Source organism: Bufo gargarizans, chromosome 2 (genome assembly GCF_014858855.1).
Source record: "Bufo gargarizans isolate SCDJY-AF-19 chromosome 2, ASM1485885v1, whole genome shotgun sequence".
Classification (NCBI taxonomy): domain Eukaryota; kingdom Metazoa; phylum Chordata; class Amphibia; order Anura; family Bufonidae; genus Bufo; species Bufo gargarizans.
Genome location: NC_058081.1, coordinates 628,436,500 through 628,462,572, shown reverse-complemented (window position 1 = coordinate 628,462,572; position 26,073 = coordinate 628,436,500). Strand labels below are relative to the sequence as shown.

Sequence of the window (26,073 nt, the reverse complement as noted above, 5' to 3'; positions counted from 1 at the left end):
AATATTTGCAGATACTTCATATTTCATAAATCTGTGCTTGTATATGATTGCAGATTATAAACAATAAATATATATTTTCTAAACATGATGCTTTATTTATGTCAAAATGTCTTAAAATCATCAATTGAGTCCCAGTCCTATAGGGACTGCCCAATGTCGTGCAGTGTTCAGTAGTTGGGGTCTCATAGACAAATCATTGATTACCATTTATTTTCTGAAGTCCAATCCTCCGTATGTCATTACTAATCCACAGAACACAGATCTGTATTATGGCTCACAGCTCATCTCTGGTTGAGAAAAGTCACAATATAAAATGTGTTTTGCTCTGTATAAAATATCTCCAAAATTATTTGAGTAAAAATGTAAGATCTCCTTGGGTGTCTGCTGTGTCTGCTCTGGAGCACAAGCCATCTTTTGCAACCCATGTATGGCACAAATCGGGAAGGGGTTAAAGAGGACCTCTCACCTCTCCTGACATGTCTGTTTTAGTATTTACTCCCTTTCCCCATGTAATAACACTTCTGGGGCATCTATTCTCATGACTCTGTGTTGGGCCATTTGTTTATTAGTCCTTCTATAAGTTATACATGGATGGTGTTACCAGTCAGGGAGGGCGGCTGACACTATCCGGTCAGTGCTGCCAGTGGCAGATTGGGCAGGGATAAACCCTACTGGTAACACCCATCTGGAGCTTCATTGCAAACTGCGAGTAATTCATTCATAACTTCTCGCAGGAATAATAAAGGAACGGCACAATTGATGCTCCAGAATTATTATTACAAGTGGAATGCAGGGTTTGCTATAACAGACATGTCAGGAGAGGTGACAATCCACTATGGGCATATTAGTGATATGTTTTGCTCCCTAACCTCCCAATCGCGCTGGTCTTAACCTGAAGTGTGTGGACGTAAGATGCACATAGATTTACGCCATAATTCATTCCAATTTTTTGCAATCACATATGGTAAATCTATTGGGCCATGGAGGCCACGCCCCCTCTAACTTTATCTTATCCATTTTAAAAAGTGACAAGAAAGTGCAAAACAGTTAAAAGTCTCACATTTTGTCCAAACTGTAGCTTTCACGTGAATTTGCAGCCTCTGTGCTCCAGAATACTCTTGTACAGTCACTGATAACTTCACCCCCAAGTTTTGCTGGAGCGCTATCCTAAAGAGGAATTGCACCCCCGCTGTAATAACAAATCTGGAACATTTATTCCTATGACTCCATATTTATGCACTTATATAGCGCTACGATATTCCACAGCGCATTACAGACATTAGCATCACGCTGTCCCCAATGGGGCTCACAATCTAAGGTCCCTATCAGTATGTCTTTGGAGCAGCTCTTTATGGAAAGGACTTTTGGACATGTTTTCCTCGTATCTAGGACGCTTGGGTATGGGGAAGGGGAGGGGGGGGGGATGACTACTTTGTTTGTCTTATAAAATGATTTGAAAATCTCAATAAAAAATAATCTGATTTAAGTATGTCTTTGGAGCAGTGGAAGAAACCGGAGTAGCCAGAGAAAACCCACGCAAACAAAGGGAGAACATACAAACTTCATGTAGATGTTGTCTTTGGTCAGATTCGGACCTAGGACCCCAGCGCTGCAAATCATCAGTGCTAACCACTGAGCCATCGTACTGCCCCTTTTTTCATTCCTTTACTATTCCTGTTAGAAATTATAAATGAATAGCTAGCCGTTTTCAAGGAAGGTCCAGATGGGTGTTACCAGTTGGGTGTGTGTCCCTGCACAGTCTGTCACATTACAAACTTCTGGCAATTCATAACTTCTAGAAGGAATAATAAAGGAATGGCACAACATGGAGTCATAACAATAGATGCTCCAGAATCATTACATGGGGGATGCAAGCAGTTATTAAAACAGGCATGTCAGGAGAGGCGACAGGTCCTCTTAAAAGTGACATTACACAATATTTAAAAAGAGGGGTGGAATAAAGCGTACAAATATAGGGCCCATTTACTAATCCTGTTTAATATGTACACAGTGTAAAGATGCACCAGATAAGCAGCACCCAGAGTTGTATAACATGTCAAGTGTTCATTCCTATGGGAGAGTTCAGGCTGACAGATCATTAAGATGCATAAACGTATTCATTACCTATAGATAATATCTCATTGCACTTAATTGGATTATTTTCTATAATATAAATGGTTTCCCTATAAATCAGCTATGTGTATGATGATATCTCCAGCCTCCACACTGCCCAGTATATCTCCCTATTTGATGCTGAGGATAATGAAGTGTCACTGGGGTGTCAGGAGTCTCTTATCTCTCCTCCACATCCTCCATCCCCAGAGAGCAGAAGGAGGGTTATCAAATCCAGCACATGAGGATGTCAGATATCACAGCAGACAGAAGGGGAAGGTCATTTTATAAAAAAAACATCAAATATTCATAAACAAGTAACTGACCAAGCAATCATGGCATTCACCTTCCTTCATTACTGATCTGGCGGAGTTTTTAGTATTTTTTAGTCACCACATTAGGAGAGCCATTCATTTTTCTTTTTCTTTCAATATACCCATATGAGGCTTTTTGTTTTGTGGAATAACTTTTCTGTCTCACCATGTTTGGATACTTAACAACTTACTGATAAATTTTTATAAACTATTTCTTGAGGAGAATGGCCAAAAAATCTAATTTGACCATTGTTTCTTTGCATTTTTAAATGTAAGATTTTCACAGAGTGGCATACAGATGACCTTTATTCTGTGGGATGTACAATTAGGGTGATTCCAAATATTCTGTATATAACTGTCTATGTTTTACTACTTTTGCGCATTGATAGCACATTTCATGGGGAAAAAAATATAGGGGGTCATTTATTAAACAGAAATATGCCTAAATTATGCGTATTTCTGGTGCAGATTCTGGCGCAAAAGTCCTTTTCCCAGTCCATCACGCCAGGTCTAAAAAAGTGGGCATGGCATGGGCGGGGAAGGGAACGGACCGGCCGGCATTTACTATTTTCTATGCCTGTTTTAGAAAACGGTCTAAATGTAAGACAGCTAGAAAGCTGTCTTACATTTAGAAGTGGCGGAGGATCCGCTAAAATTATTTACAGGTCAGGCCTCTTCGAAACTTCGGTGGATCCACCGCCAGGTATAGGGGATATTAAAACTAGTGTCTAAAACACCGTTCTTAATAAATATGCCCCATTGTTCTTATGTCACCTCATTCCAAGGGGTATAACTTTTTTATTTTGTGTTTTTTGCTTTTTAAAAAAATAAAACAAACAAAAAAATATATATTACTTTTTTATTGTAAACATTTCTAATTTTCTTTATAATAAACTTTATTAAAATGCAATTATTTATTTTAGTTCTGAAAAAGATAAATAAACATCCTGCATGATGTGATAAATATGAGAATGTACATGGCTACATTTATAAAAGAAAAATCACAGAAAATGCTAATATTTTGAATAGACTAAGCCCTCATTCTGATATGATAAAATCTGAGATTCTTACCCAATATATTTTGATCAAAGAACATCTGTGCCCACCTACCAGCTACAAGGTGGTCTCAGTCAGGCATGAACCTACTCCAAAACCTATCTTTATGCTAGTGGGCATCTACATTCAGGAGAGCAGACCCTGCACATATAGTGTGCTGCACCCAACGAGAGGAAGAGCACACACAGGTATATGTACCACCTAGTCAAAGTCGCCTGTGGGACAGACGGGGCAAAAGTGCACAAAAAACTGCTACTCCACAGGTGGGATAATAGGAGCGCATTCAGACAGGTGCCACTCCCTTAAGTATATCCTACAAACAAAAAAAAAGCCTGCAAAAATTATTTTAAAAAAAAACATTCTGCACAATGTGAACAATAAATATGAGGATGTGCATGGCTACATTTAAAAAAGAAAAATCACTGAAAATAATGCATGGATCCCAAACAAGGTCACTGTGGTGATAAAGCAAAAATAATATTTGCATGAGGAAGGGATGGTGACTGCCCCTGTGAAATACCCGGGAGGGGGCGCTGTGCTTGCCCTGTAAGACCGAGCCATCCCAATATATAATAGGGTAATCCAGGGCATTGTTTTCTCCTTAGTGCTACCACACGGTACTAATGACCACATTGTGTCTGTTTCACAGTAGTTATGTCCACATTGTGCCCCATTACAGTAGTTATGTTCTCCTTATAGCCCCTTCACAGTAGTTATGGCTTCCTTGTGGCCCCTTCACAGTAGTTATGGCTTCCTTGTGGGCCCTTCACAGTAGTTATGGCCTTCTTGTGGTCCCATCACAGTCGTTATGCCCACCTTTATGCCCCCTTATAGTAGTTATGCCCACCTTTGTGCCCCTCACAGTACTAATGCCAGAATTGTGTCCACTTCACAGTACTTATGGCTTCCTTGTGGTCCCATCACAGTAGTTATACCCACCTTTGTGCCTCCTCACAGTAGTACTGCCCACTTTTGTGTCCACTCACTGTAGTTATGTCCTCTTTGTGCCCCCCTTTTGCTCCTAGTGCCCTCTCCAGCTCCATAAAAGAACCAGTTTCCCTGATGATCGGCACATACTGCGTTCCCCAGCAGCAATAGCACGACGCGCTCACACACACATTGCGCTGCTGGTTATGCAGGAGGCTGATTCCCGGGCTTTAACCGCTCCTCCCATACAGCCAGCAGCACAATGTGCGGCTGCTGGGAAGTGCTGGAGAACAGTGAAGCAGGGAGAGGATGGTTCCCTGCTTCACCATGTAAATGAACTGCCCTGTGGATGCGCCCCTTGAGCCTCTGTGCCTGGGGCATATGCCCCAGCTGCCGCCCCTCACTAAACCCCTGGGAGGTATATATAGCTGTGTGTGCTCTTCCTCTCATTGGATGCTTGACTGCACACAGAGGTAACTAGTAGCACCACAATATATGTGCAGAGTCTGGAATACTTAGTATAAAAAAATCACAGAAAAAGATACAAAACATCCTGCACGATATGATAACTGAATATGCGGATGTGCATAAAAAACCATTTATTAGGAAAAAATCATGGAAAATAATGCAAACAATAGATGCAAACATTATATATGGACTAAGCCCTCAAATCTGAGACTGTAAGCCAATATATTTAGATCAAACACACATCTATGCCCACCAACCAGCGCCAAGGTAGTCTCAGTCAGGCAGGACCTACTCTAAACCTACCTATGCCATTGGGCATCTATATTCAGGCGAGCAGACCCTGCACATATAGTGTGCTGCTCCTAGTTACCTCTGTGTGCACCAAGCATACAATGAGAGGAGGAGCACGAGTCTATATAGAATTGCTGCATCTTTTGTGTTAGTGCATTATTTTCAGTGATTTTTGCATCATAACTTCTATACGCTCTTCTATAAAGCTTTGGGACGCTCAGTATACCAAAGTATCATTGCCTAGAAATAAAGCTATCCCTTGAGCACAACCTAAGCCTCATGTGCATGACTGTATCAGTTTTTACAGACTGCAAATTGCGGATCCACAAAACACAGATACCGGCATTATGTGGATCGTCTGGCCCTATGATAGAAATGCCTATTCTTGTCCGACAAGAATAGGACATGTTCTATTTTTTTTCCGAAGTCATGGAAAGGACGTGCAGATGCGGACAGCACATGGCATGCTGTCTCCATCTTTTGCTGCCACATTGAAATTAATGGGCCCGGACTGGAATGCGGACTGAAAATAGGGTTATGTGCATGAGGCCTAATAGTCATATAGCCATGGCAGGTTTGGGAGACTTTCGTAGTCTCTCACTTGTAATGACAGCCATCGGCACCACACAATCGCATCAAAGGATTCCAATGAAGTGACAGAAGGAGCCCCATCCCTCAGTCTATCCACTTAGATACCATGCTTGCAGTTGAAAACAGAGCCAACCCGCTCCTCTTCCTTGTTGATGCTGCTGTATAGTAGGGTTGTTGCGGGTATCGAAATATTGATACCCAATCGATACTTTTGTCCTGGTATCGATGCGATACCAAGATTTGCCTTTTATTAATACTTGGCTGCGCAGCCTAGCATCACAGTACATGAGCGCGCTGCTGTCAGCGCGCTCATGTTCCCTCAGCAGCAAAGGGAAGAAGGAGTCACTCTCTCCCTCTCCCCATGCCGCTGCTGCCAATAAGAAGAGAGAGGGGCAGAGGAGAGGCGGGAAAAGTTAAAGGGAACCTGTCACCTAAAAAACGCCTCCCAAACCACCAGCATTACCTTAAAGTAACCAGCAGCATGTTTCTAAAGATCCTTCTACCTCCGGCCAGATCTTGAAAAACGAAAAGTACGCGCTATGTTACAGCAGAGTTTGAAGTCAAGGGGGCAGCGGCCTCCTCGTTTCAAGTCAAGATAACCACGCCCCCTTTCCCTGCCCCTTCGCTGTTAATTGACAGCCAGATGATAGTTTTTGGCGGTACAGCAAAGCCGGTCGAAGTCTCACACATGAGCCCTGACGTCTCTATTAGCGTGCCTGCACATTGCTGTACACCGCTGTTAGGTAGTTTTCATCTGCTCATTTCGCAGGCTCCCGGGTGTGAGTGCGCGTCAGACCGTTCACATGCGCGGCTGTCAATCAGAGGTGAAGGGGCAGGAAAAGGGGGCGTGGTTATCCTGACTTGAAGTGAGGAGGCCGCTGCCCCTTTACATAGCACATGCAGGGGATTAAAGTTCCTTTTTCAAGATTTTGGTGCATCTGGCCAGAAGAAGAAAAGGATCTTTAGGAACATACTGCTGGCTACTTTAGGTAATGCTGGTGGTTTAGGAGGCGTTTTTAGGTGACAGTTTCCCTCGTTTAATACAACTACAGGTGCCAGCAGCAAAATCACATAGCCACGATCAGCGGCAGTTAACCCCTCACGTGTGGCACCTAAGGGGTTAGCTGCCGCTGATCGCAGCTCCCAGCTATGTGATTCTGCTGCCAGCACCTGTATTAAGGATTATCATTGGTGGCACTCCCCCCCCAGTATTAAAATCATTGATGGCAGTGGCCACAGGGTCCCCTTCTCATTGGTGGTGCAGTGGCAGCTTCTGATCGGAGCCCCAGCAGTGCAATCCTGGGGCTCCGACCGGTTACCATGGCAGCGAGGACGCTACTGAAGCCCTGGCTGCTATGGTAATCTCCCTGCTGTGTGCACAAAGCCCATGGCAGCAGGGAGAGTGTGAAGTCCTATTAACCCTAATAGAGCTCTATCAGGGTGAATAGGACAAGGGATGAAAAAAATCCCAGGTTCTGGCCCCTAAGTGGGGAAATAGTTATTAAATAAACAGTAAAAAAAAATGTTTTCCCCCCCAAATTATTAAATATAAATCACCCCTTTCCCAATTTTAAATATAAAATATATAAACAATAAATACATAAACATATCACATATAGCCACGTCCGAAAAGTCCAAACTGTTAAAATATAAAAAAAGTCTCCTATGTGGTGAACGCCAGAACAGAAAAAAAATAACTAAAACTGCGCGATTCGCCATTTTTTAAAATGCGGAATGCACGCAGCTTTTTTTGCATTTTTATTTTTTCCACGTGGTATCGAATGGTATCGAGTATCGCAATACTTTTTATGGTATCGAAATCGAATACAAATTTTGGTATCGCAACAACCCTACTATGAGGTTCTGCAGCAGCTGAGGCGTGTATTATGATGTTCTGCAGCAGCTGAGATGTGTGTTATGATGTTCTGCAGCAGCTGAGATGTGTGTTATGATGTTCTGCAGCAGCTGAGGTGTGTATTATTATGTTCTGCAGCAGCTGAGGTGTGTGTTATGAGATTCTGCAGAAACAGAGGTGTGTAAAGTTTTTCTGCAGCAGAACTCCATAATACATACTATAGCTGAGGGGGGAATCATGTATCAGTCAGAGTTTGGTACAGAAGAAGAACTACAAGTACTTGCAAAATTGCTCTATGGCAAGCCTCTACTGCAGGAAGAGATAAGCGGTGTCTTTGTAGTGCTGCTCCTCTCTGTATAGTTGCCAAGTTCTGATGTCAGATAGTGATGATTATAAGAATATTATGTAGAGACCTGTTACTAGAAAGTTATCATTTATTATTACTATTAGAGTTGATAATTTTTGCTGTAAGACACATTTTCAGATATTATTCATGACTATTTCCCCAGGGATTCTCATATATGTCATCTTAATAAGCATTCGGACAATTCGCTGCTCCTCTCCCAGATAATAACGGATCTATAGTGAAAGTAGCAGTGGTCAGTGCAATATGTCATTACAGCAGATAGCATCTTGGTGCAGGTCTTTCCCACACTCCGGTCACAGCTTGCCCCCAGCAGCCTCTATTATCTCCTGTATTGGAGGCTCCAGATGGACACACGTCTATTGTCCTCGCTGCTGTGTGATTGGAGGCTGAGTGTGGGAACCTGTGCTGGCTCTGATCCTCACACATCATTATGCAGGAGAGGGGTATATAGAGGGGCTGTCTGCCTCCCTGGCCGCACATCACTGACATCCCATCTACAGGGAGGACACTGCCGCACACTGACCGATGGCTCCTTACAGCGTCAGCCTCATCCAGAGCCCGGCTAATGACCCCCTCACCCAGCAGCCCAGAAAAGTAAGTGCTGATCTACCACATCTCCTCCTCTCATAGCATCAAGTGCTTCTTCACTGCCATAAAGGTGCATCCACTGCCCCATGTAACTAACCGACCCTTATGTCTTCTCTGCAGCTGAGGAAACCGGTGATCGAGAAGATGAGGAGAGACCGGATTAACAGCAGCATTGAGCAGCTGCACATCTTACTGGAGAAGGCGTTCCAGAGACATGAGCTACCCTCCAAACCTGAGAAAGCCGATATCCTGGAGATGACGGTCACCTTCCTGCAGCGCCACATGGCGGAGAGAAGTAAGTGTCCTGTCCCGGCCCCTCACACCCCTCATATGTTTCTTACTGAGAGCAGATTGCAGCAGGTGATGGACGCTGTCACTGACATGTATGTCTCTCCTGTTCTAGATGTCACAGCCTCCAGCCAGGCCCAGAGAGAAGGCTTCTCCACCTGCGTCCAGGACTCCATCACCTTCCTGTCCCAGCACAAACAGACCGATCTCCAGATCCAGCTGCTGCAGAACCTCCCTGGGGCTCACACTATGACATACGGGGCTGTATCTCCTCCTGTATCCTCCATCCACCAGACCCCCAGCAAACACAGCCCCCTGGACAGCAGCAAAGCCTTGTGGAGACCCTGGTAGTGACTGGATCCTCTGGTGTGGACTGATCTCAGAGCTATGTACCCCCGTATACCTGAGAGCTGGAGATGGGATGGATTCTGCCTCTCACTAATGTCTCATCATGAGATGGAGAAGAAGTTCATTCTGGACATGGTGTAATTACTACGTGATTTACTAGTCCTTCATATTATCTGCCGTCTGCTGCAGCTCTCCTGTATGGACTTGGTTCTATATTGTTATAGGAGTCGTTGTCTTCTATGGAGAAGATGTCCTAGTCCTATATGGACACATTCTATGAATATTCCCAGTGATACAATGTATCAGATTATATGTAGTGTGTACTGGCTGTATACAGAGGGAAGTAGTGTATGTATATATCAGACCTCCAGTGCAAAGCATTGTAGAATAATGGAGGTGAGACCTCCGGCCTGATATATACAGTAGATACTATGTATCACACAGTACTGTACAGCAGATTATATGTAGTGTGTACTGGCTGTATACAGAGGGGAGTAGTGTATGTATATATCAGACCTCCAGTGCAAAGCATTGTAGAATAATGGAGGTGAGACCTCCGGCCTGATATATACAGTAGATACTATGTATCACACAGTACTGTACAGCAGATTATATGTAGTGTGTACTGGCTGTATACAGAGGGGAGTAGTGTATGTATATATCAGACCTCCAGTGCAAGGCATTGTAGAATAATGGAGGTGAGACCTCCGGCCTGATATATACAGTAGATACTATGTATCACACAGTACTGTCCAGCAGATTATATGTTGTGTGTACTGGCTGTATACAGAGGGGAGTAGTGTATGTATATATCAGACCTCCAGTGCAAAGCATTGTAGAATAATGGAGGTGAGACCTCCGGCCTGATATATACAGTAGATACTATGTATCATACAGTACTGTACATCAGATTATATGTAGTGTGTACTGGCTGTATACAGAGGGGAGTAGTGTATGTATATATCAGACCTCCAGTGCAAAGCATTGTAGAATAATGGAGGTGAGACCTCCGGCCTGATATATACAGTAGATACTATGTATCATACAGTACTGTACATCAGATTATATGTAGTGTGTACTGGCTGTATACAGAGGGAAGTAGTGTATGTATATATCAGACCTCCAGTGCAGAGCATTGCAGATTAATGAAGGTGAGACCTCCGGCCTGATATATACAGTAGATACTATGTATCATACAGTACTATAAATTATACAGACTTCTATATAGTAATGTGTATATTCTCACTGAGGATGAAACGTTGTCATATTCATTGTATAAATATACTTTGTGTAGCGCCTCATAAAACTATTAGTGATAACTGTTCTCTACTGTATATTGTGTTATGTTTATCTGATAAATTATCAGAATATTTTAAATTCTATGAATTGTTCAGTATGTGATGTACTATGGAGCTTTATGTTTCATGATTTAATATATTATATGGTATGTAATATTTGCAGCAAATGTTAGAAAGTTGTGTATAACATACACGGTAATCTGCTATATTTGCAGGTATTATATGAGTTGTAGTACTTGTCTGTATTATACAGTGTTTGCAATTGACTGTATATTCTTTGGAATGGACAATGTGAAATATATTGATATAAAATAAAGGAAATAAGTTAATACACATAATTTGTCAGTGGCATTGTTATAGTGTATTATCCCTAGTCCATTCCCCACCAAAGTCCTTTTTAACTGAAGCTCCCCCCCCCCTCCTACCTTTGCAGAACTCCCCAGCATTCATCCTCCCTGCTGCCCCCAAGACATATTAGAACATCTGCCTGTAAGTGTTGCCACAATGACCCACCTGTAGAAATGGGGCCATAGGTGAGATATATGGGTATGCTAACAAATGAGTCAGACCTTTGTACCAACTGGAAGGTCCTTCCATGACAAGTCCTGTGAAGTTAGCAGTGTACCTTCTTGCCACACAATGGCCATACCTCTATATACAGTGGCAAGTTCTTCTTTGGGACCCCACACCGTGTAGAATATGTAACATGCACTAGTGATAAGATGCCGAGGACAGTAGTACTCATGGTTTAGTTGTCCCTTGGGGCCAACAGTGCAGTGGATGGGAAGACAGCACAAAATCCTCCAGGGAACACCAGCCAGATGTTGGTTGAGGTGCCCTTGATGGTAATTGGTCTAAGGTGCTTTTGCGGCTGGGCCCCTGTGTTCGTGATACCAGCACCGTTAGGTGCAATGAGGAGGAGAAGTGGAATGGTGAGGGAGGCAATGGTTGAATCAAGCAGGAACTTTACTTGTCAGCGGTAGTAAGGCATCCAATAGCATCACTTTGTCTTTCATACAGATGGCAAAAAGGGGTAAGCTGCAAAATCCAAATTAGCAGGCTACTTATGGTGAAGTGCATAGGTTACCTCCAGCCCACTTGAGTGAAGGATGATGTTCTTACTTGTGCTTGGTTCCTGGTCTTGCTCTGATTCCTCAACCTTTCACTATTAGTTTAGATCCTCTGTAAATGAGTATTCTGACAGATGGCCTTTCTGTCCTTGATTATGGTAGAGCTGCCGGAAGCTTAGAATCTCTCCACCGGATGCAAAGGAGTCTGGAGTCTGATACATGACAGTTACCTTCCTTTGTCAATACAGTCTTTATTTCAATGATCCAACAACCCAAGGGCGATCTCCCTCATGGCAGGCAAACACTCTGCTTCATTATTTTAAAAGGTTGTGGTACCCGGAAGGGTACTCTACAGCGTAGGATCCTATAGTCCTGATCTTTGGACTCAATGGTTGAAACCAGTTAGTTCGCCTGGGCTAGGCCCAGGAGGACAGAGATAAGACTGTCTCCTCTCCTGCCTCCTAACTCCTCCACTCCTATTCTCTACTCCCCTTTCACCTCCTGCATCTGCACTATATAAGTATTGTTTAGAGACTAGTGATGAGCGAGCATGCTCGGCCGAATAATTAGGGTGCGCTAATACAATTTAATACAATGGAAGTCAATAGGAGACAACCAGGCACCCCCTGCTCAAAAGACAAGAGGGTGTCTGGTTCATAAAAACAGGTTAGAAATTGATGGAAACCCCATCAAAATGGTTTGGCAACAGCATTAACAAGATAGCTGGATGCATCTTAGACTCCTATTATGTATGACATACAATAGACAACCACACAAAGACTATATGCCAAAAGCCAGGTATACCCATTCTATCCATGAGACAGATAACAGCTAGCATACCTTACAATGGCAGTCTTGTGCACTATGAGTTATTCCAAACCAGCTCTCATCTGACTGAGAACCAGTAAATGTCAAAATTATTTTGCATCTGTTGGATGGCTTGGGTGGACCTGCACACCTAGATCAATATCATTAGGGCGACAAAAGGTTTTCCGATTGTCCTAACATAGTATTCAATAACCTTTCTATACAGTTTTGTCATGTAAAAACTAATTTGCATAAACATGGACATACGGGAAAGACATGCAAATGAGCAGAATATGCCTTGTTTTTCAGCTGTCATAAGACTATGAAAACCAATAGATGGCGCTATGGAGTTATGAATAGCGCCCTCTATTGGTTTACAGTCTTATGACAAGTCTAATATTCTTGTCAGAAGACTATGAACAAGAGTCTTGTCATAACACTATACAACTAATAGAGGGTGCTGTAATCATGCACCCTCTAGTAGTTGTATACCGTTATTACAAGACTATTCGCTGAGATCATATTCAATATATTGCTCTATATTCGTTTTTCAGAATATTCGCTATATTCAAAAAACGAATATATAGCAATATAGCGAATATTATGTAATAATTATGTAGTAAGTCAGTGATAATATCTGACACTGGAAAAGCTGGGTAATAACTCAGTGTAGAACGCAAGTTATTACTCAGCTTTCCCAGTGTCAGATATCATCCAAGTGTAGATCGCGAATATTCTAATCGCGAATATTTTAATTGTGCATTTTCCATGCAAAAGGCTAATAAGTTACCCCTTAGGCCCCTTTCAGATGGGCGTTGCAGGAAAATGTGTGGGTGCGTTGCGGGAACACCCGCGTTTTTTCCGCGCGAGTGCAAAACATTGTAATGAGTTTTGCACTCGCGTGAGAAAAATCGCGCATGTTTGGTACCCAAACCCGAACTTCTTCACAGAAGTTCGGGTCTGGGATCGGTGTTCTGTAGATTGTATTATTTTCCCTTATAACATGGTTATAAGGGAAAATTATAGCATTCTGAATACAGAATGCATAGTAAAATAGCACTGGAGGGGTTAAAAAAATAAATAAAAATTTAACTCACCTTAGTCCACTTGCTCGCGTAGCCGGCATCTCCTTCTGTCTTCATCTTAGCTGTGTGCAGTAACAGGACCTTTGGTGACGTCACAGTCATCACATGATCCATCACCATGGTAAAAGATCATGTGATGGATCATGTGATGACTGTGATGTCACCAAAGGTCCTTGTTGCTACACAAAGCTAAGATCAAGACAGAAGGAGATGACGGCTGCGCGAGCAAGTGGACTAAGGTGAGTTAAAATATATATTTTTTTATTTTTTAACCCCTCCAGCGCTATTGTACTATGCATTCTGTATTCAGAATGCTATTATTTTCCCTTATAACCATGTTATAAGGGAAAATAATAATGATCGGGAATCCATCCCGATCATCTCCTAGCAACCGTGTGTGAAAATCGCACCGCATCCGCACTTGCTTGCGGATGCTTGCGATTTTCACGCAACCCCATTCACTTTTATGGGGCCTGCGTTGCGCGAAAAACGCACAAAGAGGAGCATGCTGCGATTTTCACGCAATGCACAAGTGATGCGTGAAAATCACCGCTCATGTGAACAGCCCCATAGAAATGAATGGGTCAGGATTCAGTGCGGGTGCAATGAGTTCAACTCACGCATCGCATCCCCGCGGAATACTCGCCCGTGTGAAAGGGGCCTTAAGGACCAGGCCATTTTTAGCAAATCTGTCCAGTGTCACTTTATGTGGTGATAACTTTAAAATGTTTTTACTTAACCAGGCCATTCTGAGATTGTTTTATCGTCACATATTGTATTTCATGACACTGGTAAATTTGAGTCAAAATATTTCATTTTTATTTATAAAAAAATACCAAATTTACAAAAAAAAAAAGAAAAATTAGCAAATTTACAAGTTTACAAATTTCAATTTCTCTACTTTTAAAATATATAGTAATACATCCAAAAATAGTTATTACTTTGTCACAACCTCCAGCCAGGCCCAGAGAGAAGGCTTCTCCACCTGCGTCCAACTCCATCACCTTCCTACCAGTTCAGAATCAACAAGAATATAAGATACTTTAATGGCATCCTATGAGTTGTCCACTATGATGACCTCTAATGAACCAAGTCTGTTTACTGTCAACAGGAGCAAATCCATTTGGAGACCCTGGTGAAAGCTAACCATGACATTGTCTGCATGATGAACTGGTCCAAGACGAATATTTTCTGCCTTTATGGTTTATTGCACACCTGACAATCCTTTGTAAATTAACTTATGTGTGATGATGATGAGATGTCCACTCCACTAGATAGGTGGTGACTTTTAGAAACCAAGGCTTTCTCAAAGAAAGTTGTGTTATTCTTTAGTTTAGGGAAGTTATATTAAAGTTCCTACATCAGGAACGAAAACGTTAACTGGTTTTGAGTTGCATAGTTTGCATGTATTTTCTCATGCTTATTTATATGGAGTCACATAGTGCCCCCTAAATTATCCTATCAATTTAATGTCCTACAGTATTGTGTACTCAGGTCATGCTGCATCCAAGATAGGTTGAGGGTTATATCTTCCAGTCCATTGTGATGGACTCTAATAATATGTTCCTTTTCTTCTGTGAAGACGTTTTAGCAGTGAAGATGCTATCGTGGGGTTAACACTTATGTGTATTACTTAGGATGACCATGTCTTGGTCCTACTCTTGTTATTTTGAGAGTTGTATTAAAAGAAGGTTTTTCTTTGATGTTTTAATGAAAATGACAGTAATTTCTATGAAATTCGTGTGCTCACTTGCTGATTGTTTGAATTAATGCAATTCAGTGGGTGTGTGATATTGCATTGGATGTATTATATCTTATCTGCGGCTCAGTACTTGAAGAAATAAATTCATATTACTTCAGAAAAGTTATCTCTTTCATTAATAAGCTAATAAAGGTGTGCAGAGGTGGCAGTTGTACCTGTCCCTATTGCCGGAGGGGGCCCATTAACTCCTCAGCCATATCAGTATTATAAATGGGAGGTAGAGGGCATCCAAGATTATAATATGCCCTGTGATCAGATCTGCAAAAACAGTGTTATAACACTGAAATTACATTATATTCCCCTAAAACAGTTTTTGGGGAATTTAAAGGGGTACCCTCACCTAATAAAGTGTGTTATATCACTAGCATATGCGATGACTTAATGTTCGGTAGGGTTCCATCCTCTGGAACCGCCACCAATCCTGAGAATGAGACTGCGTCACTGTCTTTCCTTGAACAGCAGGGCCCAGACCACCCTGTGTGAAGGGAAGTGCAGCCAGCCTCATTCACTTGAATGGAGCTAAGCTGCATCTCCCCTACAAAGCAGATGTCGGGGTGCTGCTGTGATAGGGTTGCAATGCCAAATCAGGGCTGCCCCTTCATTCTCAGGGTTACACAGGGTTAGTGAAGTTGGAACCCCAACGATCATAAAGTAATGATATATCCACTTTAATATTACTAACCTATAATTGGGAAGAAATGGGTGCAAATGAGCTCTACCCCCAAATCCTAGCCTATAATTAGCATGGGCCATCAATATTTGATCAGTGGGGTTATGATTTGCAGTGGTGTCAACTGCAGTACCAGGCCAGTGTTTTACAGCCTAAATACACAACTATTTTACATATATATAGAGTTAGGGACTGACTGAGTGCAGATATCTTTTCTGCCTCTTCTTGTTTCTTCCTTGAGATTCTTGGTTTGTCAGTATGGAGCTAGGATAAGGAGCAGCCATGCAGTCCTCTCTCACTTGTCACATCTTCACCTCCAGGAGACAAAAAAAACATTCTTCCCTGGCTTTGATGTGCAGAAGTGCATGGCACACTTTCTCACCTCCCAGGATTCCCAGGCTGATCTATGATTACTGCCTGGGGATTGTTGGTGACTTGGCTTTGTAAATGGAAAAGGACTGAGCATGAGAATACAGTGAGGGTCTCATTACCTGCAGATAGTAAGCATATACAGTATATATATATATAGTGCATTCGGAAAGTGACCCTTTCACTTTTTTCCCATTTTATTATATTGTTATATTATTTATTCCCCCTATCATTCTGCACTCAATAACCTATAAGGAAAAAGTGAAAACAAAATGTTCAAAATCTTTAATAATTTTTTGAAAATGAAAAACTAAAATCTAGCATTGACATAAGTTTTCAGACCCTTTACTCAGGACTTCGTTGAAGCCCCTTTGGCAGTGATTGCAGCCTCCAGTCTTCTTGGGTATGATGCTACAAGGTTTGCACACCTGGATTTGGGGATTTCCCCCATTCTTCTCTGTAGATCCTCTCAAGCTGTTCCCCTTCCCCCTGATTACTCAGTTTGGTTGGGCAGCCAGATCTAGGAAGAGCCTCGGTTTATCCACATGTCTTCCATTTAAGAATTATGGAGGCCTCTGTGCTCTTGGGCACTTTCAGTGCAGTAGAATTTTTTTGTGCCCTTCTCCAGATCTGTGCTTCTACAGAACCCTGTTTCTACAGACAGTTCTTTTCTCTCATGGCTTGGTTTTTGCTCTGATATGTATTGTCAGCTGTCAGAATGTCACATTGAGGTCCCGTGCCTGCTGCTGCCCCACTACTTTGGACAGTCACGGGCATCGCTCCACTCACTCTATGTCAGTTGCAGGTCCAGCGCTCTGGCAGTCGTCCGGGCCCCGGTGTCCTGTATGCCTATTGGAGGTATTCTTCATTGAACCTCTGAACCTCACCTCATTCTACATGGTTAAATCCTCCTTTGGTTCTGTTTTCAGTGTTTCTAATATGGTAATCACCTTCTGCTGTATATATATATATATATATACTCTGCAGTTTGCCTATTTTTTGCCTGAGTAATCGGCCGATCTAGCTTGCTAGACCCTGTGTAAGGTGTACTGTTCCATTTGTCTGCCCATGTACCAAACTCAGGTTGTTTCCTCACTGTGACCCTCCACTGCCTGGCCTAACCTGTGCCTGATTAGTGTATTAACCCTTTGCTGCCTGCCCTGACCTCAGACCTGTTTCATGGATTTGCACAAACTCTGCCTGCCCTGACCTCGGCCTGCTGCTGGCTATAAGTTTTGCCTGATTTCACAGTGCCCCGCATTGGTGTCTCTGACACCTGTGGGTCAGCTGTCAACCACAATAGGACTACTCCAGGAGGTAGCAGCCTGGTGGCTCTTCTGCAGCTTAGTTCAGATCCCTGTATAGGGATTAAAGGGCTAATATCAGGGGACTGCCAGGATAAATCCCTTAGGTCCAGACCAAAATCAAACTAGTTGGTTGACACAGTGATTCCACACTCACAGACCGTTACAAAGAGTATAATTGAATTTTATTCTGAGAGGTGTAGTGTTCTATGTATAGAGTATAATACAATGTACAGTATTTTTCGCTTTATAAGACACACATGATGATAAGATGCACCTAGGTTTTTGTGGAGTAAATTAAGAAAAGAAAATATTTTGAACCAAATGGTGTGCTTTTGGTGCATTTTCAACTAATAGGAAGCTGTGGATGGCGCACTGTAATGGGGGATCTGTGAATGACACTGTTATGGGGATCTGTAGGGGACACCTATAGGGGGATCTGTAGAGGACACTTATAGGGGGATCTGTACAGGACACTTATAGCACATTGCGATGTGCTGGCTATGTAATACTACTCTATTCGCTTTATAAGACACAATGCCACTTTCCCCCCCACACTTTTTTTGGGGAAAAAGTGCATCTTATAAAGCGAAAAATACGGTATTATGTCATGTCCAGTAGTCAGGTCTTGTTGGGAGGTGTAGTGCTCTATGTATACAGTAAAATAGAATTGTATTATGTCATCTCCAGTGATCAGGTCATGTTGGGAGGTGTAGTGCTCTATGTATAAAGTATAATAGACTTGTATTATGTCCTGTCCAGCGGTTGGTCATGTTGGGAGGTTTAGTGTTCTATATATGGAGTATAATAGACTTGTATTATGTCCTGTTCAGCAGTGGTTAGGTCATGTTGGGAGGTGCAGAGCTGTATGTATAGAGTATAATAGGTTTGTATAATGGTCATGTCCAGCAGTTGGGTCATATGATGGGTTAACTTAAGACTAATGTTACTTTTAGTCACCATAAACCTGGGAAGCAGAGTATTAGGTCACATTTACACGGCAGATGTCAAGCAAAACATTGAATTCAGTTAGAGATCATCTTCCAAGTTAGACTTGTTCTCACACTTATCTTCCTGCTGGTCAGTGAATGCCTCTATTATATTACCACCCCAGATGTTAGAGATGTGTCCTGTGCAGTTAAATGTGACACACTCCTATTGTCTGTGTCATTTATCTGATGCCTGCTGTGTGTGGGAAAGCCTGCGGACTACAGGGGAGGGGAGGCTTCTGCCCATGTACAGATTTACTACTGCCTGGGGAGAGGCACTTCAGAGAAATATGTGCATAATGAATAATTATTATGTTATATATTTTTATAATACATATATATATAGAAAAGGTCTGGCAGCACTCCCTTGTAGCTTTAAAGGTATAGATATAGGGTGCCCGCGGTGATCCCTCGATTCGGGATGGAAAACAGACAATGAAAGTCCGCAGCACTCCTTAAAAGATAGAATGTGCTCTTTATTCACACATATCAAGTGACAATGTTTCGGTTCTCTCACAGAACCCTTTTCAAGTCAGGTGAAACATAAAGTGCAATGGTGCCAGTATAAATACATAGTAAGGTTGTTACCAATTAATTATTTAACCAATACAAAAACGTGCACTCCCCTATATAGGAATGTTACAATTCATTCATTTACACCACATCTCAATGTGAACAGGGACTAAAAAACGTCCTGCATGTATACTATAACATTATAGCGGTGATATTAATTACAAAACTGTTCATAATCATAGTGCATATAATAAGGTGCATAGTGCATTAAAATCAGTTATATACAACTATACCTTGCTGGGAGATTGTGGATGAACCAGGAGGATGGCGTCTTAGCTTGCGGGAATGCACGCTGGTTCTGCACGCCTGGTCCTCGCCAATGCGCCTGTGTCAACCCTTACCCCTCCTATTGGGTGGTACATAACTGCTGTACGTCACCAGAGGCGGAGACCAAACACCCCAACGTCTGGTATCAATGCAGCGTCGGCACGCTCAGCGCGCATCACGTGCCCGCGAACCTGACGTCACCGCTACCAGCGCTGCCTCATTTGCCTTTTCCACCATTTTACCTAAGGGCATTCTTTTGGGCAATGGATATATCTGTCATCCTCCTTGTTTCCACCACTTTATGTGAGACCAATCTCCAAACCAGCAGGTCAAATTCCTGATTGTTCACTTAAATCATACAACAATACATAAAATCACATTGTGGCATAATTAATCCGCGTAACTTCCACTGGATCCACCTAATACAGCATTGTGGATACACCGAGACATGAGCAATAGAGGAGGGGGCACTAGCCCACCATCCCCCCAGTTACCCCAAACTCAACATTTAAACCTTTGGGTTTCAATGTATCTAAACAAAAAATCCATCTGAGCTCTTTTTTCTTTAATACAGTTAACCTATCGCCTCCTCTTTCTAACGGTTTTACATGATCCAGAATCATGAATCTCAACTCATTTTCTTTATGATTTTTTTCCACAAAGTGTTTTGACACCGGCAAGTCTTTTCTTTTATTTCTGATGGATTGTCTGTGATTGTTTAACCTGGTTTTCAGGTCACATGTGGTTTCACCCACATAGAGCATTTTGCATGGACACCATAATACATATATTACCCATGCTGAATCACATGTAAGATAATATTTGATGTTAAAGGTTTCTCCTGTGTCCGGATGCGTGAATACTGATCCCTTATGCATCAGTTTACAGTTCACGCATCCCAAACATGGGAAACACCCTGTACGCCTCGTTTTCAAAAATGTTTGCCTCAACTGACCTTTTTCAGGCAATCTTGAATGCACCACTTTGTCTCTAACATTCCCTGCTCTTTTATATGCCATCATAGGAGGGTCTCTAAAGGCCGCTATTGTGGGGTGGCCACTACTAAGTAGCCCCCAATGCCGCCTCACTATACGTTCTATATTTTGGCTCAACTCATTATAAGATGACACAAAAGGTAACGCTTCTGTTTTATAATTAACAGTTCATCTCTGGACATTTTTCTTACTTTAACCAAGTTTCTAGGGTAGCCTCTGCTCACAAATGACATCTCCATATTTCTTAGTGCCTGATTCATATTGTCTTCCTTATCCACTATCCTCCTCACTCTGAGCATTTGGCTAATTGGTAAAGAAGTCACCATCCTCCTTGGATGTCCACTTGCAAAATGCAATAATGTGTTCTTGTCAGTTGGTTTAATGTTAAAATCCATATGTATTTGTTTATCCTCTATAAATACCTGGGTATCTAAATACTGCACCCTGTCTTCTGATGCCGTTAATGTAAATTGTATCTCCTCGTCAATGGAGTTCAAAAATACATGAAAGTCCATCAGTGCCTCCATGGTGCCTGTCCAGATGAGGAAAATGTCGTCTATCTATCTCCACCACGTCAAAACCTGGTTGAAGTGGGGAGATACATAGACAAGACGTTCCTCAAATGACCGTACAAATATATTTGCATAGGTGGGTGCGGCGTTGAACCCCATCACCGCCCCCACCATCTGCAAGTAGAACTGTCCCTGGAACACAAAATAGTTATTCCTAAGCGACAGCTCCAACAATGTCAAAATGAACTGGCGGGTTGGAGCAGGATAATCCAAATCCTGTAACATCTCTGCTACCGCTAGTAAGCCCTTTTCATGATTAATCGAAGTATACAGTGATACAATATCAAAAGATGCCAGAATCGCCCCTTTCGGGATCCGCATCCCTCTTATTTTGCTAATGAATTCTCCAGTATCCCTGATATATGATTTTGCACCTATGGCGTATTCTCTCAATATTTTATCAAGAAAGATATTAATATTTGAGAAAATAGAATTCCTGCCCGAAATTATAGGCCATCCCGGAGGGTCTATCAGACTTTTGTGTATCTTAGGTAATATATACAGTAAAGAGCAAAAGTTTGGACACACCTTCTCATTCAAAGAGTTTTCTTTATTTTCATGACTATGAAAATTGTAGATTCACACTGAAGGCATCAAAACTATGAATTAACACATGTGGAATTATATACATAACAAAAAAGTGTGAAACAACTGAAAATACGTCATACGTCAATTCTAGGTTCTTCAAAGTAGCCACCTTTTGCTTTGATTACTGCTTTGCACACTCTTGGCATTCTCTTGATGAGCTTCAAGAGGTAGTCACCTGAAATGGTTTTCACTTTGCAGGTGTGCCCTGTCAGGTTTAATAAGGTGGGATTACTTGCCTTATAAATGGGGTTGGGACCATCAGTTGCGTTGTGGAGAAGTCAGGTGGATACACAGCTGATAGTCCTACTGAATAGACTGTTAGAATTTGTATTATGGCAAGAAAAAAGCAGCTAAGTAAAGAAAAACGAGTGGCCATCATTACTTTAAGAAATGAAGGTCAGTCAGTCTGAAAAATTGGGAAAACTTTTAAAGTGTCCCCAAGTGCAGTCACAAAAACCATCAAGCACTACAAAGAAACTGGCTCACATGCGGACCACCCCAGGAAAGGAAGACCAAGAGTCACCTCTGGTGCAGAGGATAAGTTCATCCGAGTCACCAGCCTCAGAAATCGCAGGTTAACAGCAGCTCAGATTAGAGACCAGGTCAATGCCACACAGAGTTCTAGCAGCAGACACATCTCTAGAACAACTGTTAAGAGGAGACTGTGTGAATCAGGCCTTCATGGTAGAATATCTGCTAGGAAACCACTGCTAAGGACAGGCAACAAGCAGAAGAGACTTGTTTGGGCTAAATAACACAAGGAATGGACATTAGACCAGTGGAAATCTGTGCTTTGGTCTGATGAGTCCAAATTTGAGATCTTTGGTTCCAACCACTGTGTCTTTGTGCGATGCAGAAAAGGTGAACGGATGGGCTCTACATGCCTGGTTCCCACCCTGAAGCATGGAGGAGGAGGTGTGATGGTGTGGGGGTGCTTTGCTGGTGACACTGTTGGGGATTTATTCAAAATTGAAGGCATACTGAACCAGCATGGCTACCACAGCATCTTGCAGCGGCATGCTATTCCATCCGGTTTGCGTTTAGTTGGACCATCATTTATTTTTCAACAGGATAATGACCCCAAACACACCTCCAGGCTGTGTAAGGACTATTTGACCATGAAGGAGAGTGATGGGGTGCTGCGCCAGATGACCTGGCCTCCACAGTCACCGGACCTGAACCCAATCGAGATAGTTTGGGGTGAGCTGGACCGCAGAGTAAAGGCAAAAGGGCCAACAAGTGCTAAGCATCTCTGGGAACTCCTTTAAGGCTGTTGGAAGATCATTTCAGGTGACTACCTCTTGAAGCTCATCAAGAGAATGCCAAGGGTGTGCAAAGCAGTAATCAAAGCAAAAGGTGGCTACTTTGAAGAACCTAGAATATGACATATTTTCAGTTGTTTCACACTTTTTTGTTATGTATATAATTCCACAGTGTGTTCGGTGACGTCACCGGCTCTGAGGGGCGAGCTTTAGCTCTGCCCTAGCCGTTTTACTGGCTAGGGCAGAGCTAAATCCCGCCCATCAGTGCCGGTGACGTCACCGGGGTTCCTGTCAGCCCCATGGAGAGCCCGGTACGTCACCGGAACGCTGAAAAATGCCTTTGCCCTGTGCAATTTAGCGCAGGGCAAAGGAGAGCATCGGAGCATGAACTTCTCCGATGCTCATGTCAGGGGGGCTGCCGGGGTGAAAATGGAGGGCTGTCCAGGTTCAGCTCTGAACCTGGACAACCCCTTTAAGTGACCAGAAATACTTAGTAGGGCTACAAATGTGCCCCTCTAGGCCAGTATATAACCAACCTTATGCACATCCCAATGTTTTACACCATTGGGATAACTACTAAAGAATATTAATTGGCTTTTCCTACCCCAAAGGAAATTGAGTTCCCTTCTTGAAATCAGCGATAGTCCAGGATCGGCAACTTTACCAATGTGATCTTCTCACATGGATCTATGACACATTGGAAGGGGGTGTACCACAGTTTTTTAAACTCTCAAACAGAATGGCAGCTGAATACTGAGGCTAGTGATTGAGCGGTCATGTAAATGATAGATGTCAACACCTCATATTCTGACCAGCAGCACTGGAATGGAGGGACCTTTAGTGGTTGAGTTCAGCTTTTATCTTTCTTTTATAAGACTGTCTGCTCCCCTATGAATTTTAGAAACTGTCGGACAACCCCTTTAAAGTTACTTCATCTTCACATGGTTTACCTGTGCCCTGAAATGCAGGAATCCATGTATACATATGGTCTTAAGCTGACTGTACACATTAGATGTATATCGGCTGGACCTGCTCTCTTTTTACTGGGATCGTCAACCATCTACTTTGTATGGTGGTTCCCGTCTCTGCCCCAATGGCAGATACTGGGAGAGATAAGGAACAGGCTGTTGGATATCAATTTCCTGATCTTTTTATCCTCGGGCTTGCAGCGTCTTTCTACAATATACCCTTTCAAAACACATGCACACTTGGCCTTGCGGGTATGTGTATTTGTAGCTATTGGCTGAACAGTGGTTTTGGCAAACAGATATCTCATGTGTATAACCATACTTAGGCTACTTTCACACTAGCATTTTTGCTGGATCCGGCAGGGATCAGCAAAAACACTTCCGTTACTAATAATACAACAATCTGCACCCGTTGTGAACGGATCCGGTTGTATTAACTTTAACATACCCAAGACGGATCCGTCATGAACTCCACTGAAAGTCAATGGGGGACTGATCCGTTTTCTATTGTGTCAGAGTAAACCATTCCCATTGACTTGCATTGTGGGTCATGACCGAGCCGCATCCCAGGATGCAAAGCAAACCGCATTTTGGAGCATTCCGTTCTGTTCTGTTCCGTTTTGTCCCCATTGACAATGAATAGGGACAAAACATTTTTTCCAGTATTGAGACCCTATGACGGATCTCAATACCGGAAAATAGAAACGCCAGTGTGAAAGTAGTGTAAGAAATAAGAGGTAGATAGAAGAGGAGTTATTACATCAGCAGAACCTCTGTCTGGTCTATAGGCTGCTACATTTGACCTGCACTGATACAATGTAGCAAACTAGCATGAGGGAGAGAAATCTGTGCTGCTGCTGATTCTAGGATAGCGGCACACGCGTGCGAGCTGTGGAACAGAAATTTTGCACAAATGTCCATGTGGATTTCTGTGCGTTTCCATACCAAATATGTACCAAAATGTGTTACTGCCACAGATCTCACCCTTGCATTGAAAGGGTACGTCAGATGAAGTTTTTTGGGCATGGGTTTTAGCACAGATTCGATACCGAAAACAGGTCCAAATATGCACTGAACCCGCCTCCCATTGTTTTCTAGTGACTGTGCTGCAGTTCAAGTGGCTGAGAATTTTTGCCATGTTGTTTTCCAGACTGGTCCAATAATGTATAGGTCCATTTTTGATGCGGTGACCACAAGGACCCCTCACAAATCTGCAGCGGGAGCCTCCTTGCGGTTTAGCTCCATTCAATGGAGCTGCACCAAGAGCTGGTCCATTTCATGGCAGAAACTACACCGGTTTCTGCCTTTGGCAATGCGGTGGATTTTGCCCTAGAAAAAAATCCTATGTCTGAGCATACTATATAAAACAACTGCACAAAGAACTGACATAATGCAGATTTCCACACCAAACGAAAAAGCAAAGTGTATATGATATTTGGGAAATCTCATACACTTTGCTGGTATTCTATTACGCGCTGTGTTTTTTTTTGCACGAGGATCCTCATGCAGGTAGCCTAACAGAGGACTTAGACTGGATGCAATTGTAGCAACCTCTCAGCTAGAAGATATATTAGATGTTATAGTGTTTAGCCTCTGGATACCTATTCCATTTCCCTGACAGCAAGCTGAGATCTTAAAAATAGGAAATTAATCGCAAAGGGGCACATTTACTATGCAGTTCAGTTTTTATTAATATAAAACTGGAAAACATCTTTATATGTCATACCTTGTGCAGCACAAGGTTAGTTGTAATAGTTATACAGTTGAAACCAGAAGTTTACATACACTATATAAAAAGACATATAAGGCTCCTTTCACACTAGCGTTCGCTGGTCCGCTCGTGAGCTCCGTTTGAAGGAGCTCACGAGCGGACCCGAACGCAGCCGTCCAGCCCTGATGCAGTCTGAATGGAGCGGATCCGCTCAGACTGCATCAGTCTGGCGGCGTTCAGCCTCCGCTCCGCTCGCCTCCGCACGGACAGGCGGACAGCTGAACGCTGCTTGCAGCGTTCGGGTGTCCGCCTGGCCGTGCGGAGGCGTGCGGATCCGTGCGGATCCGTCCAGACTTACAATGTAAGTCAATGGGGACGGATCCGTTTGAAGATGCCACAATGTGGCTCAATCTTCAAGCGGATCCGTCCCCCATTGACTTTACATTGAAAGTCTGGACGGATCCGTACGAGGCTATTTTCACACTTAGCTGTTATATGCTAAAAATAATGCAGACGGATCCGTTCTGAACGGAGCCTCCGTCTGCATTATTATGAGCGGATCCGTTCAGAACGGATCC

The 26,073-nt window shown here is 42.7% G+C and overlaps 1 protein-coding gene across 1 annotated transcript; it reads left to right on the top strand.

Moving 5' to 3' along the window:
- The first annotated feature begins 8,481 nt into the window (after nt 1–8,481).
- Nucleotides 8,482–9,872, top strand: LOC122926852 (transcription factor HES-5-like). Its single transcript, XM_044278355.1, has 3 exons — nt 8,482–8,575; nt 8,690–8,864; nt 8,973–9,872. Exons 1-3 carry the CDS (start codon nt 8,507–8,509, stop codon nt 9,206–9,208), a joined length of 480 nt encoding a protein of 159 aa, XP_044134290.1. The 5' UTR covers nt 8,482–8,506; the 3' UTR covers nt 9,209–9,872.
- Nucleotides 9,873–26,073: the final 16,201 nt, after the last annotated feature.

Coding starts and splice junctions, on each gene's coding strand:
- LOC122926852 (XM_044278355.1), top strand. CDS start 8,507: ATGGCTCCTTACAGCGTCAGCCTCATCCAGAGCCCGGCTAATGACCCC. Junction 8,576..8,689: donor TCACCCAGCAGCCCAGAAAA/GTAAGTGCTGAT, acceptor TCTTCTCTGCAG/CTGAGGAAACCGGTGATCGA. Junction 8,865..8,972: donor GCGCCACATGGCGGAGAGAA/GTAAGTGTCCTG, acceptor CTCCTGTTCTAG/ATGTCACAGCCTCCAGCCAG.